At 71.3% G+C, this 14,678-nt stretch overlaps 2 protein-coding genes across 7 annotated transcripts in view; both read right to left on the bottom strand.

The window, feature by feature from the left end:
- Positions 1 to 1,127: 1,127 nt before the first annotated feature.
- Positions 1,128 to 5,664, bottom strand: CRIP2 (cysteine rich protein 2). Its single transcript, XM_077910875.1, has 8 exons — positions 5,528 to 5,664; positions 2,918 to 3,012; positions 2,743 to 2,800; positions 2,368 to 2,508; positions 2,227 to 2,295; positions 2,053 to 2,147; positions 1,761 to 1,818; positions 1,128 to 1,681 (listed from the first exon to the last, which is right to left on the bottom strand). Exons 1-8 carry the CDS (start codon positions 5,655 to 5,657, stop codon positions 1,614 to 1,616), a joined length of 714 nt encoding a protein of 237 aa, XP_077767001.1. The 5' UTR covers positions 5,658 to 5,664; the 3' UTR covers positions 1,128 to 1,613.
- A 2,232-nt stretch (positions 5,665 to 7,896) lies between these two features.
- MTA1 (metastasis associated 1) overlaps positions 7,897 to 14,678 on the bottom strand; it is a 29,150-nt gene continuing 22,368 nt past the window's right edge. For 3 of the 6 annotated variants that reach the window (XM_077910873.1, XM_077910872.1, XM_077910868.1), the window contains exons 11-21: positions 14,328 to 14,402; positions 14,094 to 14,152; positions 13,674 to 13,789; positions 13,278 to 13,429; positions 12,996 to 13,185; positions 12,784 to 12,873; positions 11,585 to 11,737; positions 11,396 to 11,431; positions 8,869 to 8,900; positions 8,629 to 8,780; positions 7,897 to 8,518 (exon numbers count right to left, since the gene is read on the bottom strand). In XM_077910873.1, coding sequence (XP_077766999.1) covers positions 8,368 to 8,518; positions 8,629 to 8,780; positions 8,869 to 8,900; positions 11,396 to 11,431; positions 11,585 to 11,737; positions 12,784 to 12,873; positions 12,996 to 13,185; positions 13,278 to 13,429; positions 13,674 to 13,789; positions 14,094 to 14,152; positions 14,328 to 14,402 — 1,206 coding nt within the window. In that variant the 3' untranslated portion in view covers positions 7,897 to 8,367. Of the gene's footprint in view, positions 8,519 to 8,628; positions 8,781 to 8,868; positions 8,901 to 11,395; positions 11,432 to 11,584; positions 11,738 to 12,783; positions 12,874 to 12,995; positions 13,186 to 13,277; positions 13,430 to 13,673; positions 13,790 to 14,093; positions 14,153 to 14,327; positions 14,403 to 14,678 lie in introns of those variants that run through there. The other 3 variants (XM_077910870.1, XM_077910871.1, XM_077910874.1) reach the window with 3 other exon arrangements.

Below are 14,678 nucleotides of genomic sequence, written 5' to 3'. Positions count from 1 at the left end.
TCTGTCCCCGCATAGTTTCCACTGGAGGCTCCCGAGGGAGGCCCGGGCCGTGCCCTCAGCAGCTCCGCTCAGGGAGGGGCAGGCGCTTCCCATCCGACCCGGCAGCAAGGGCGGGCGGGCGGGGCTCAGGACGCCTCCCCCAGCCGGTAGGTGGGGGCCTTCCACGGAGCTCCCCGAGGGCCCTGTGGCCGCCCGAGCCTCCCTGGCTGCCCTGGGGGTACCTGTTCCAGCGTGTCCCCCCCCGCCCCCCGCGGGCCACCTGCCCTGCACATTCTGGCTGCACTCCCAGGCTGGCCAGGTGGGAGGAGACACTGCGGCCCACGGTGGGCCCCGGATTGGACCGCCTGGGAGGAGGGCGGCCTGGCATCGCTGGACACCGGATCCCGCCGATCCACCCCCAGGGACACGGCTGGCTGCCCCCAGGACAATGGCCACCGCAGCCAGGCTCAGCTACGTGGAGCCTGGGGCCCGGAGGGTGGGCCAGGGCTGGGACGCGGGGAGCTGGTCCTGGGGTGCAGGGCACAGGGGCCCAGCAGGGCCGGCGCCGCCCGCCCGCTTTCGGCCCCAGCCCAGCCCGGTTGCGGAGCCAAGGACAAGCTGCGCCCTCTGCTGGGCACCAGACAGGAGGAGCCGGCGGGCGAGGGGTCCTCAAAGCCGCAGGCGGGACTGCGTGGGGAGCGGGGGTGACTGCAGTTTCCCTGCCGACCCAGACACAGGAACGCTGCTTGGGCAGGAGCACCTGAGCAGGGCACTCAAGGCCCCGGGTCCCAGCCCCACGCTGCCTGCCTTCTGTCCCCCACGAATGACCACCCCCCTTCCCCATCCAGGCCCGCTGTCCCCCCCCCAGCTCCCTCACACCCATGGACGGCCCCTCCTCTGGCCACCTGCCCCCCTTCCTCCGCGTGCCAGGCCCTGGGCTCTTTCCCACGCTAACCCCTCCCGGGCCCGGGGTCCGAGGGAACCAGGCGTCTCCCGGCCCCGGTGCCCACGGCTGGCATTCCCGGGGAGCGGGACCCCAGCGCCAGCAGAAGCCCGCCCGCAGGTGCCGGAAGCACCCGTGGATGGGACACAGAGATGCCATCCTGGGTTCACGTCCAACCCACAGCCAGACACACAGCACTAGGTCCCCCGATCCTCAAACCTTTTATTGACAGCAAATCTCAGCGGTAAGTGTGAGCCGCGTGTCAGACAAGCGTTTGCAAGGCGGTGCGGGAGGTGGGCGGAGGGCTCCTGACAGGGACGCCCTCGGTGCCCCCCTGGGAACACCGTGAAGAGCGTGGCTGTGGCCGTCACTGGCAAGGGAAGCAGAAGTAATACTGTGGGGCAGGCCTGGGGCCGCGAGAGGGGGAGTGTGGGGTGGCCACCCCAGGGAGACCCACCGGGGCCACGGGCACACAGGGACACGAGACACACAGAGGAGGGGCACAGACCATGAGGACACAAGAGGGCGAGGGGCGGCCAGAGCAACAGGCGTGGGCAGGCAGGCCGCCACCCGCGGCACCGGGCCCTGGGCCTGCAGGCAGGACGCGCCGGGCCGGGCTGGGCAGCGGCTGCCCCCGGGGCCGAGCAGCGGGCTCCGGAGCAGGCCGGCGGGAGGCGGACGGGCCCTCGCCCTAGGGCTGAGCTTTGCCCTCGGGGTCTCTGTCGTAGATGTAGCTGCCCACGGCTCCAGTGTTCACTCCTGCGGGGAGAGGCGGCAAGGTGGCGGGGAGCCGGGCGGGGCGGGGCACCCCAACCCCAACCCTCCTGGCGACACTCACCCTTGGGCCCAAACAGTATTCCGTAGCAGGGCTTGTGGCAGTAGGGCTGGCCGTCGTGCTGCGGGCGGAACGGGGGTGGGCGGCGAGTCCCGCACCTGCCGCCTCCACACACCCCTCGGCCGGCCGCGGCCTTCAAGATCTCAAAGCCGCGACCTGCAGCCCGCTGGGTGGAGGCCCAGGCGCCTCGGGCCTCGGTGGAGGCCCATGCTCTGCAGCGACATGCCTCCCCTCTGGCCGCCGGGGGGCAGCACCCGCCCGCCGTCCCGCCCCACACCCCTGCCCCGGCCCTCACCTCCGCGTGCCCGCCTGGAGTAAGCGTCTTCCCACAGCGCTCACAGCGCAGGCACGGGCGGTGCCAGTCCTTGCCCAGGGACGTCACCTTCTCGGCTGGGAAGGGGGGAGACGGTGATGCCGGGGACCCTCCTGGGGAGACCCCCACCCCCTGGTGGTAGGCGAGGTCACTCACCAAAGTAGACCCTCTTGTTACAGCGAGGACACATGTTGGGCTCCCCCGTGAACGTGGTGACGCTGGAGGCTGGGGGGGACGAGCGGTGAGGGCAGGGCAGCCCCCCAGGACCCCCCGCCCCCCACACGGAACCCAGCCCACCTTTGCTGGGCCCCTTGGGCGGACCGCTCGCCTTGCGCTCCTCAGCCCGGACCACAGGCACCTCGATGGGGCCGGTGACCTGCGGCCCCTCAGCAGAGGGCTTGTCATAGATGTAGGAGCCGGCACCCCCGATGTTCACACCTGCGGGCGGCGGGCGCTGTGGGGTGAGTGGCGGGCGGCCTCGCGCACCCCACTGACCCGCTCAGGAAAGGGCCCTCGCGGCCTCGCTGTGGGGTCAGGACTCGGCACCCAGGGGGTGCCGAGGGCCGGGTTAGATTCCTGGGAAGGGCACGGAGGATGGGGGGGACTGTGGGGAGGGGCCAGGCCTCCCGGAGCCAGAGGCTTCGCAGGCTGAGGAGGGTGACCCAAGCTCACCTTTGGGTCCAAACAGCGTGGCGTAGCAGGGCTTGTGGCAGAACGGCTTCCCGTCGTGCTAGGCAGGGGGGCACCGGGTGAGGGCTGGGCCCCCGCAGCCACAGGCCCGGCCTGAGGGTGGGGGAGCCCGGGATTCCCCGCCCTGCTCCCCGCAGCCCCAGGGCAGGGGGCTCACCTCCGCATGGCCCCCGGGAGTCAGCGTCTTGTTGCAGCGCTCACACTTGAGACAGAACTTGTGCCAGTCCTTGCCCAGGGAGCTCACCTTCTCCGCTGGGGGGAGGGGGGGCCGGGGGAGGTGTCAGGGCCAGGGCTGCAGCGCCCTCATCCTGCCCCGCCCCCCACCTGGGCCCCGGAACACCCGCCCCCCGCCAGAACCGCCTTCTGCTCCTCGAACCGCCTTCTGCTCCTCGGAGTCCCTGCTTCCCTGCTGGGTCTTGGTCACCCTTGCTGCCCGTGCGGGGTCCCAGCCCTAGCACCTTAGGTTTTGAGATGACCCGGGTTTGAGGTTTTGCCTCAAACACCTGCCTCACACTCACACACCTGCCCCCCCCCCCGCAGGTCCCCGAACCCTTCCAGCTGGGCCTTAACTAGCCAGAGGCCCCCCGCCCCGGCCCGCAAGCAGGGGGCATGGAGGGTTACGGAGCCTCTGGACGCTCCACCCCGGGGGCAGGATGCCCACCTGTCTAGATGGGGAGAACCCTCGCCCCACTGCGTCCAGCTGCTGGCTGATGTTCAGGGTCAGCCTGGCCACTAAGGGCTCAGTCACCCCCCATCTCCCCACCCCGCCCGCTGGGCCACCTCCCAATGCGCGGAAGCGTGGGGCCCCCCCAGGAGAGCGGGGCAGGAAGGGCGGTGGAGGAGAGGGCAGGAAGAAAGGCCGGAGCCAAGCCGGAATTCCGAAGGGAAGGGGTCTGAGCAGAAGCCTGAGGGCGGAGGAGGTGAGGCGGCCTGGGCCCTCCAGCAGGAGGCCGAGGCCCCACAGATGCCTCCTGGGCCCCCCTTGCGCACGCTGCCAGCGGCTTCCCCGAGGGTGGGCAGCGACGGCCTGGCCGGCTCACTCCCTGCCCCCAGATGCCCATGGGTGCTGCTGCTGGCGCCCCAGGCTCGGGGCCCCAGGTGCTAGCTCCCCACGGCCCTGGCAGGACCTGCTGGGCCCAGCCAGGCCAGGGCCAGCCTCGGGGACCCCGTCCGCCCCACCCCTTTCCCCGAGGCCGCTCTGCCCACGGGGTCCTGTGTCCTGGGTCCCTTGCCAGCCCCACTGCCTCTCCCAGGGCTCCTGCTGGCCAGCGGTGGCCGTGGCAGCTGCAGCCCAGGGCCGCCAGGGCCAGGCCACACTGGCCAGCTTGAGCACAGGGCCACACGGGGGCAGGGGACGACCCTGAGAGCCACCGGGTGGGTAGGGGGCCGCACAGTAGCAGCCCGGTTGCCAGGATGGAGTGGACTGGGTCCAGTGGCATGGAAGGGACCGGCTCCCCACCGGGCTGCTGCACATTGTTCGGGACACAAAGGCAAGGCATTCGGTCAGTCTGGGTGTCCTGGCCCAGGTTCCACTCAGCATAAGGGTGTTGGTGCTGGGGGGGGGGGGGTGACTGGGGGATGGGCAGGATCCCAGCCCAAAGGCCCCCCTTCCTCTGCCAGCGCCTCCCGCCCAGGACAGAAGCCAGCCGGGTCTAAGCTGCCTTTGTTTCCTGCTGGGAGCCGGCGACCGCCCAAGCAGGCAGAAGCGCTTTCCGGGCTTTCCGGGCTGTCCACACGGCCGTCCTGTCCACACGGCTGTCCGCCAGCCCTGGAGGGCCCCGAGCTGGCCCTGGCCTGGCCGGGGGCAGGCTCGGGGGCAGGCTCGCAGGCAGTGCGGCTGGCAGGAGGACCCTGGGGCCGCCCCCCACCCCGACCCCCAGGGATGAGCCCCCTCGGGGATGGGGATGGGGATGGGGACGGGGACGGGGACGGGGATGGGGACGGAGGGCTGGGCCAGCTCCCGGGGAGGCAGCCGGAAGCCCCTAGGCTCCCAGCCAGGGCAGAAGCACTCGCGGCCAAATCCGGTCCCTCCCCTCTGGGAACAGCAAACAACCCTCCACCTCCTTCTCCCGCCCGGGGGCAGGGAGGCCAAGTGGCTTCCTCCACCTTGTCCAGCCCCCACTGCAGACCCGCTGTCCCCGCAACGACCAGGGAAGGGTCCCCTGCCTGCCCCCCCCACCGCTAGTCCCTCTGGGGCCGGGTTGGTGGGAGGCTCAGGGGCAGGACTTCGCCGCCCAGGCCACGTCGGGAGGGAGGGAATCAGCCCGGAGAGTGGCTGCGCGGCGGGCCGGGCACCGGGGGTGGGTGGGCGCCAGGTGCCCGGGGCTGCGGGCGGGAGCCGGGCCGCTGTGGCCCCGCGGAGGTGGGGGCGGCTGGGCGGGCGGGGAGCGCGCTGGGACTCGCAGCGCCTGCAGCCGAGGTCGCCCCCGCACGGACGGGCCCCGGCGCAGCGCGTCTGGCCCGGCCCGGGGCGGCGGTCGCGGTCGCGGTCGGGGTCGGGGTCGGGGTCGCGGGCGGGGTCGCGGGCGGGGCGGGGCGGGGCGGGGCGCGGCGGGGCCACGTGTCCGCGCGGAGGCCGAGGAGAGCCGCAGCGCAGGGGCTCCCGGGGCGCCCCCCGCCCCCCGCCCCGGCCTGACCCCGCGCGCCCCGGGCCGGGAGCCCCGCGCGCCCCGCCCCGCCCGCCCCGCCCGCCCCCGCCTGGGCGCCCGCGCTCGGGGCCGCGGCTCCGGGCGGGCGGCGAAGGGCTCCGCGGCGGCGCGGGACTCACCGAAGTACACGGTCTTGTCGCACTTGGGGCACTTGGAGGCCATGGTCCCTGCGCCCGCCCGCGCCCGCCGCCCGCGCCCGTCTCCGCGCCGCCGCGCCGCCCCGCCCGCCGCCCGCCGCCCGCGCCCCATTGGCTCCGCGGCCGGGGCGGGGCCTCGGGAGCCCGCGGCGCCGGGCGGGGGGCGGGGGGACGGGGGCGCACCTGCCGCGCCGCGAGGGGCCGCCCCGCCCCGCGCCCCGAGGCCCGCGCGGCGCCGTGTCCATGGCAACGGGCGGGCCCGCGGCCCCCGGCTCCGGGCCCTGCGCGCGGTGGCCTCGGCCCGAGCCCGCCCCGGGACGCGCTCCGGACCCCGCGCGGGACCCGCCCCCCCCGCCCCGCGTCCCTTTGTTGCTCGGTTTCCATAGCGACGCGCGCGGCGGGCGGGAGCGGCGGGAGCCGGGTTCCGGGCGGGCGCGGCCGGCGGGTGCGGGTCGGAGGGACCCGGCGGGGACCCGCGGCAGGCGCTGCCCCCAAGCGCTCACCCGCCGCAGACGCGGGAGGACGGGGTGCGCCGGTCTCAGGGCCCCCGCGGGGCTCCGGCCGCCCCGCCGCGCCGACCCCACCCAGCCCGGGCAGCCCAGCCCAGCCCAGCCCAGCCCAGCCCAGCCCAGCACCCCCGCACTCACGCCCTCTGGCCACTGCCATTCCCGTGAGGACAACAGCCCAGAAACATGTGGTCCCCTCAAGCCTGACTGACCAGCCTGACCAGCCCCCCTTCGCGGCCGCACCCTGACTCCGGCCCGTGCCAGACAAGGCGGGAGATGGGGGTGGGGAGGCCTCAGCGGTCCTCCCGGGGAGGGCGGCCAGCCACGGGCCCCTCCTCGCTGAGGCTGGGCGTCGGGGGGCTCCTGTAGGGAATGTGTGCAACAGGCCCAGGGCCCAGCCCTGCCCGGGGAGCGATGGGGCACAGGTGCCCCGCCCCCAGCCGCAGTCCCAGGGCACGACCAGAGCCTCCCTGGTGTGACAGGGCCATTCTGGACCAATGGACACCGAGGGCCGCAGCAAGGGCAGGGCCAGGGCAGACAGGCTCCCAGCGAGCAGGATGGAGGAGGGCAGCGGGTGCAGAGCAGCGGGCAGGGCCCACAGAGACCCCCAGGGTCCCCCCCCTCCCGGGGCCACAGTGGCTCGGCATCCTGGCAACACTGGTGGTAAACAGCACACAGGACCGGCTAGGCTCTGCTGCAGGGACCCCGGGCTGGGCTCGACGGCGGGTGGGGGCTCTGGAGGTTCTGCGGGTCTGTGTGCAGGAGGGGAGAGGGCCCGAGGGATCCCTACCCCATCCTCAGACCCCAGGGGTTTGGAAGAGGTGCCCAGGAAGCTCGTCTTTGTCAGCCCAGGGCAGCTGTCCCAGGGCAGGGTGGGAGTACCCGGGCTACAGACGACCCGGCCAGTGGGCCATATCTTCAACACCCCGGCCTGTCACCTTACAGGGCCCCATCACGGGCTCCAGGGAGGCCAGGGCTCCCTTATCTGTCTCCAGCGGGGGAGCACAAGTAGTTTCTATTTTAATTCCGTGGCTGAGATGTGCACGCATCAGGGGTGGGACTGGGGGAGGAGGAGGCAGAGCTCAGGGAGGAAGGTGGAGGGGGCCCCACCCCAGGAGGGCCCGGCCCAGCCTCCTCCAGGCCAGCTGGCGTGGCACAGAGCGAGAGGTGTCCCCCCCAGACCCTTCTCTCCGGTGGCTAGACAGCTTGCCCCTGTCTTGCCGGCCTGCAGGGGTGGGTGCAGAGGTATGGCCAGAGGTAGAATTTCTGAGAACAACGTATTTGCTGAAATCTGAGCAAATTCTCACTTTGGAAACTCCACACCTGCTGGGGGTTGGTTGGCCCTGTGGCTCTGGGCAGAAATCCTCGGACAGCTGGGACAGGGCTGTGCCAGGAGCAGGGTGGGGGGCCGGCCTGACCCAGCTATGCTGGCCGCCCTGGTGGGAGAGGAGCCACAGGGCCACCGGAGCCAGGCACCTGCCCGCCTGGGTCCCAGGCCAGGTCCAGGCCACCCCCCGACTCCACCAGACACAGGGGGTCTCAGCTCCGCTGTGTGAGGGCCCCGAGCTCTGCACCCTACCTCCACGGGAGACAGGGGGTCACTGGGCCAGGTCCCACAGAGGGCCGGTGGGGGGGGGGGCAGGGGCCAAGGGGCCAGCAGAAGCCCCAGCCCGGCCTGGAGGCCAGGAGAGCCGCGGGGCACGCGGTGTTCACGTGTGTTCCTGTCTGAGGACCCGATCTCGGCCCGGAGCTGCCCCCCTGCCCTGCGGTGCTGGGGGTCGGGGACAGCCTGGACGCCCGAGGCAAGGCGGGGGACGAGGGGACACAAGACACGGGAGGGGCTAGTTGGCTTTTTCTTTTTATGAGTTTTTTTTTCTTTGTTTTTTTTAATATGAAAATTACTTGAAAAGACCAGGGGCCAACCCCACCAGGCAGCTCGGCCGGCCGCTGGCCATGCCGATCCTAACATTCCAGATGTAAGTTACAGAGCTTAAGTTCATCTACAAAAAAAGTAATAAAAATAAAATTTAAAATGGCACCTTCAACAGAACACAACAAAACTTCCGGCCGGCCCGCGAGCCCGCAGCGCGGTGCGGGCCCGCAGGGCGGCTCCTCGGCTCCGCTCCGGCCAAAAAGTAAACACAAAGCTAAAAACGACTCCTGGGCGTCCTGGGAATCGGCGCGCCTCTTCCCGACGTCCCGGAGGAGCAGTTTCTGTGCGGTGGGGCGGGAGGGGGACGCTACCAAAACCGGGCGGGCGCGGGCGGGCGGCGGGCGGGGGCGCGGGCTGTGGTCGGCGGCGGCGCGGCGCGGGCGCTAGTCCTCGATGACGATGGGCTCGTCGTTGACGGGCGCCGGCGGGGGCGGCCGCAGCGGCAGGGCCTGGCTCTGGCGCAGGGCGATGGGCTTGTAGGGCCGGCGCGCGGCTCGCTTGGTCTCCGAGGACGATAGCAGCTTGCGGATCTTCCTGCGAACAGAGCGGCGTGGGGTGCCGGGGGTGCCGGGGGAGCCCGAAGAGCCCGGGGAGCCCGGGGAGCTCCCCCCGCCCGCCCCCGCCCGCCCCGGGGAGGCCCCCACCTGGTCTCCTCGGTGGCCATGTAAAACACATCATCGGGGGCGTCGATCCAGTTCATCCTCCGCCGCTTGACGGGGGGCAGGGAGCCCCCCCGAATCAGGCGCACTTTGGTGGGGTAGGACTTCCCGTTGAGCAGGAGGTTCCGGCTTGGTCCCTGCGGCAAGGGGCGGCGTGAGGGGGACGCCCGCACCCCCTCACCCCGGGCTCTGCCGCGCAGCCCCGTGGCCGCCTCGACCTCTTACCATGTGCCTGGTCTGTCCGTGGTTCGCCAGACCTGACAAGAGGGGGAACAGGGCGTGAGGCCTGCAGCTGAGGGCGGGGGCTGCGTCCCCTCAAGCCACGGCCTAGCACACGCGCCGGGCGAGCCTGAGGCCGCGGGAGCCCCCCCAGCTCCTGGGGCTCCAGGCAGAAGGCAGGCGTCCCGGTGTGACGGCCCGGTCCCTGGCACGCAGACCGCCTGCCCGGCTGGGCCGCCACAGACGAGGCCGGGTTTACGCGGTAGCCAGGCAACGCCTCGCCCGGCTATCAACACGGTGGTACCAGAACCCCGCGGGGGGCCGCCCCTCCTCGGGCAGCGCTGCGCCTCTTCCCCAGGGACATCAAGCATCCCTGGCTGACCCTGGGGCTGGCTGCCCCGGAGGAGCACATGGAAGCTTCTAGGAGAGGCCAGGGCACAGGCGCGGCCACCCTACCGGCTCGAGAGGGCACCCTCCCAGGCCGTGGTCCACACGCCCCCAGGCCCCGGCCACGGGCACCCGGGCAGAGAAGCCAGGTGACCCCCGATGACCCCACTGCCCCCCGGCTCCGCCTGCGCCAGTGAGCGTGCACGCGAGCACACGGTGCGGCCCGTGGGAGCACGAGAGCCTGGCCTGCCGGCGGCCTTCCAGAACTAGCCCTTCCCGAGCACGCTCCTTGGCGGAGGTCTGTCGCCTGCGTGCAGCTGTCCAGCCCTCCCACCGCACACCTCCTAGCCTGGGGCGCCCCTGGGCAGGGCGGAGGGACAGGCCACCGCTGCCGCAGCCCCGCAGCCCCCAGGCCCGGCGCTACTTACCCAGGTAAGTGCCTATCAGAGCGACGGGTGCGGAGGGAAGGAAACACACGGTTAGTGTTAGCCAGGGAGCACGTGCACTGCCACGGGCCGGGGAGGGCGGGTGCGGAGCAGATGCGCCTGGAGGGCTGGGTTAGTGGGTTAAGGCCCCAAGGGTGCCAGGGTCCGGGCCGGCCCAGAGCTCAGCTCCTGCCCCCGGGCTGCCCGGGGGCGCCTCAGGAGGCCAGCTGCCGCTGCTTGCTGGGCTTGTGGGTGGCGCCAGGGCTCCTGGGGGAGGCGCCCAGCAACGGCGCCCTTGGGACCCTCATGCTTGGACCCGAGCAGATGCGCAAACACGTCAATTTGGACAAACCGATAAAAGCAAATTAACTTTATCCACCTCGCTCGTTAATGGCTTTTTGCAAACAAAGCCCCAAAGCGCAGCAAAGATACCTGCTAACTAGCACCAGGGCCCGTGGCAGGCCCTGTGGGGGGCTGACCATGGGGGGCTGACCGTGGGGGGCTGGCGGCCAGGAGGCAGGAGCCCCCACGGAGGGGCTCACGAAGAGAGACAGCCGGGCACTGGGGGCCTAGGGCAGGCCAGGGGGCAGGGCCCAGGGCAAGGCGAGGCCAGATGGCCACTGCCTGCTGCCCCTCGCAGGTCCCCATGCCTGGCCCACTCCTTGGCAGCAGCTCCCCAGCCCTGTGTGAGCAGGAACTCTGGGCACGTCTGTGCTCGCTGGCCCGCACCATGACCCCGAGCCTCCGTCAGCAGGGCCTCTGACCTGCTTCCCCTGTCCCTGCCTCCCTTCCACACGGATCCCGCTGCGGGCGGACGCTGGGGGGCCAGAGCCTCCGGGGCCCACAGGCCCCTCGCTGCCACCACGGCCACCCCTCTTAGCACCTCACTGTGGCGCGGTCTCAGAGCCCGTGGATGCCCCTCGCCCAGCTGAGGGGGCAAAGCCAGGCCCTGAGCCACTGGGGCAGTGACTGTGCACCGGCCTGGACGATCAGGAGGCCCGCTCCCGAAGCGCCAACCACCGGGGCACTGGGTGGCGGCAGGGTCCCACGGCCCCTGCTCCCCCCCGCCAGCCTCCCCCCTTCCCCTGGGCGTCCGGCCCCACTCGGAGCGTGCTGCCTCTGCTCTGGGACACCTGGCCCCGCGTGCCTCCCCGTCAGGCCCTGGCCTGGACATTCCCTTGGGCCTTGCGTGCCTCCCCCAGCCCTGCCGGCCAGGCCCACAGCTCGGTCCTATCTGCCCCCACCAGAGAGGCCGGGGTCCCAAAGCCCCCCCCCCCCCACGGCAGGGCGCACAGGAGGGTCGTAGGCACAGCGCGGGCAGCCGCGGGAGCAGAGGCTGACGGCATGCGGGCGGTCACAGCGCGACGGCAGACAGTACAGGCAGGTGGCGGGGGCACCAGGGCTACACGAGCAAGGACAGTCCACTGACCGGGCACTGGGCCGGGAAGGAGGGGACACCCCACGAGCCAGAGGCCCCGGGGAAGGAGACGGCGTTCGGGTGCGTGCGATGGGGGGCCCGTGAGGCCGCACTTGGCTCTCTGCCCAGCGACAGGGGAACCGGGGGAGCGCGGGGAAGCAGGGTGCGGCCCGGCCCGCGTGGACTGGCCCCTGGGCGAGCCCTGAGCCGCCCGCCGTGCACCATGCACGCAAGGGTACAGCACACACAGGCAGCGCACGGGGGCTCGCGCAGCAACCCTGCCAGCGGCCGCCGCAGGCCTTACCCCTACTGGGCATCAAGAGGCGCTTCTTCATGTTGCCTGCCAGCGCCCGACGGCGGGAGAGAGAGGGAGAGAGAACACCATCAGCGGGCGCGGGCGAGGCAGCGACAGGGCCGGCCGGGCACCCCCAGGCCAGCAGGCCGCGCCGGCCCAGAGAGGAGGCCCCGCCTGGCCGCCCCGCCGGAGACTCACCGTCCACCCCGTTGTGCTGCTCATAGCTCCTCTTGCCCAGGATGGTGGGGGAGCCGTTGTTGATGACGGGGGCCGACTTGGCCGGGGTCAGGCCTCCGAGCACGCCAGACACGCTCTTCACGGGGTCGGGCTTGGGGGGGCGGGGGTGGGTCTCTGTTGGGAGCAACAGCGGGGGCTCACTGTGGCTAGGGAATGGCTCGAGCAGCCCCCGGGGCCCATCCCGATGGAGGTCGACCACGGGGCCGGCCGGGGGAGCACACCGCCGGCCCTGCCCATCAGGGTGTCCGAGGAGCGGGGAGAGCGAGGCAGGCCTGGGCCCCACAGATCACTGGGTGACTGCCAGCAGCTTCCAGGCTCCAGACACAGGCCCATAAACAAGCAGGCCCATCAGAGGTGTCTAGGTCCAGGCCACCGGAGCTGATGGCAGCGGGCTGGCCGCCGGCCAGGTGATGAATTAACTGCCAGGCTGGCCCAGCCAAGGCCACGCCCCCCCTCAGCGCCGGCCGGCCGCAGGCTCAGGCTCGGACCTGCCAAGCAACCCCCCCGGGCCCCGGTAGCTCTCAAGATGGGGCAAGGCCCAGCCCCCCGACCCAGACCCTAGACATCTGATGACGCCAAACCCACTTGTGTCCACGTGGAACGCGATTAGGTCATGGTTCTGGAATGTCCTTCACAGAAGGTCAGCCACCTCCACGCTGGAGGGACTGACTCACGATCCCGCCCTGAGCCCAGCACAGGGGCCAGCTCCCTCCTGCCCCCAAGCACCCTGGTGAGCCCCCAGGACAAGCCGCCCATGGCTGGCTGAGCAGTGGGCAAAGCCGAGCCCAGGGGTGCCAGCCGAGGACCCCCCCGTGGGCTGCAGACCAGGCATGTGTGCTGCTCACGCGGCAATGGGCCGTCCGCTTGGGCTGGGGGTGAAGAACCATCCTGCAGGTGTCTGCAGTGGATGCCCGAAGCCCGTCCTGAGTCCGTGCGGCCAAACCCTGGACCCCCCCCAGGCCCCCCTGGACCCCCCCAAGCCCCCACGCGCTGCAGCAATACAAAGCAATACAAACACAAATACGTGCCGGGGGCCACGGCAGCTCAGGCCCCAAGGGCCCCTCCAGGCCTGGCTCGGTGGCAGCACGGAGGCCGGCTCCCTCCCTTGCAGGCGCCCGCTGCCAGGCTGCCCACGCGGGGCTGGGGCGGGGCAGGCTTACCTAGGTACCGGAGCACAGCTTCCAGGGGCTTCCGCACGGCCTGCTTCAGCACCAGTGGGCTCTGGGAGGCTTCGGGCAGCCGGGCCGTGCCTGTGGGGGCCCGGCACACAGAAGGGAGCCCGGGGTCAGAACCCCCATACCCGCCAGCCGCCCCGCACGCTGGTGAGCCCCTCCTCCGAGGACCGAGCCCGGGGCTGGGGGGCGGCACTCACACTCCGCCTTGATGGCCGCGCTGTTGATCGGCATGTAGGGGTGCCGGGCAGCGTGCCACGGGCGCAGGATCTCTCGGCACAGGCGCCGGGCGATGCGGGTGAGCTTGGTGGTGTGCAGATAGAAGGCCTGTCTCGTCTTCATGGCAAACTTGGGACTCCCGCTGCTCCGGGCTGGGATGCCGTGGGGGCTCTGCGGAAGGGGGCGCGCCGCCCCGACACAGCGCCATGACCGCGGGCCGGGCGCCCGGCCACGCGTGGGGGCGGGGAGGGGTGCCCACTTACCATGTTACTGCGGTTTGGTCCTGGCCTCTCTCCATCTAACCGGGTTGGCATTTTCAAGCCACCATATTTCTTCCAATATGTCCAGCAAGATGCGCAGAGGCGACACTGCATGTTAGGGGGACCCCAAGAATACCACTGGTAAGACTGGGCGGCTACGGACAACAAAGTTGGAAATAGACGGGTCCTTAAGCAGAACCAGTGACGGCAGAGAGCATTACACAGTGTCGCCCGCCCGCCCGCTGAGCCGCCCCGCCCCGCCGCGGGCCCAGGCCCCCCGCACACCCGCAAGGAGGGTTTCCCGGGAGGGGTGGCCCCCGCCCCCCGGCCAGGACCCCGGGACGGAGCAGGGCGCCCAGCGCTGCGGGTGGGCCCCGATGCCGGGCGGCGGGCACTTACTGTAACAGCTCTCGCAGGCTCGGCCAGCCCCAGGGCTCTGGCCTGGCGCCCCCGCGCCATTCACCACGCCTGCCTTGACGTTATTGACGCTGATCTGGTTCGGGTTGGGCTTGTTACTTAGGGCAAGGGAGAGAGGCAGGACGTCACGGGAGCGCCTCGCGGCCACGCCGGGGGGCGCCGGCTTCCTCCCCGCCAGTCCTGGAAGCGGCTGCGGAGAACTTCGAGCCCCTGTCTACACCCCAGCTCTGGCCGCCAGAGCTGTGCTGGGCTCAGAGTGGAACCCTGGGCCAGGTGGGCTCGAGTCCTGGAGCCTGTGCTACAAGAGCCACTCCCACCCGCCCGGCGGCCAGAGGTCCGAGGACCCCGGCCCACCCAGCCCACGGTCCCCAGGGGCGGCGAGGACGTGCACGACGCACTTACTAGTTGGGAATATACACTTGCTTTAACTTGCTCTCCGCTTCAGCCGCTTTCAAGCGTTTCTGGAAACGTGGAACTGATGTCAAGGACGGTGGGAAGGGAAGGGCCGCCCCTTGGGGTGCGGGAGGGGGAAGGGCCACCCTGCTGGGCTCAAGAGGGAAATGGCTGTCCACACCTCGGGGCGTGGGAGGGGGAAGGGCCGCCCGTGGGGTGCGGGGTCCCCGTGGGGGCGCTCACCTGTTGCACGTATCTGTCGGTGGTCTTCCACATGTAGTAGTACTCGATGATGCTGGTGAGGGACTTCCAGGGCAGCTGCGCGACAGGGGGCGGCATGTGTACGTGGGGGGCCTCCCCAGCCAAGCACCCCTCCCTCGCATGGCCGTGACTCAGAAACCCGCCTGGTCGTGTCCCAGATTCAGACCCTGCCTACACCTCGAGTGCTCAGCGGTGGCAGAGGGGCCAGCGTGTCTCAGTCGGGGTCCCAGCCCCGTGGCCTCCGCCAGCGTCTGGCTATGCAAGTCGGCCCAAGGGTTCCCAGCAGCCCCATCTTCTGGCTGTCATTTTCTTTTTAAGATTTTATTTATTCAT

This window comes from Canis aureus, chromosome 9, assembly GCF_053574225.1.
Source record: "Canis aureus isolate CA01 chromosome 9, VMU_Caureus_v.1.0, whole genome shotgun sequence".
Lineage (NCBI taxonomy): Eukaryota > Metazoa > Chordata > Mammalia > Carnivora > Canidae > Canis > Canis aureus.
The sequence above is the reverse complement of the archived record's forward strand: the minus strand, read 5'-3'. Positions and strand labels throughout refer to the sequence as shown.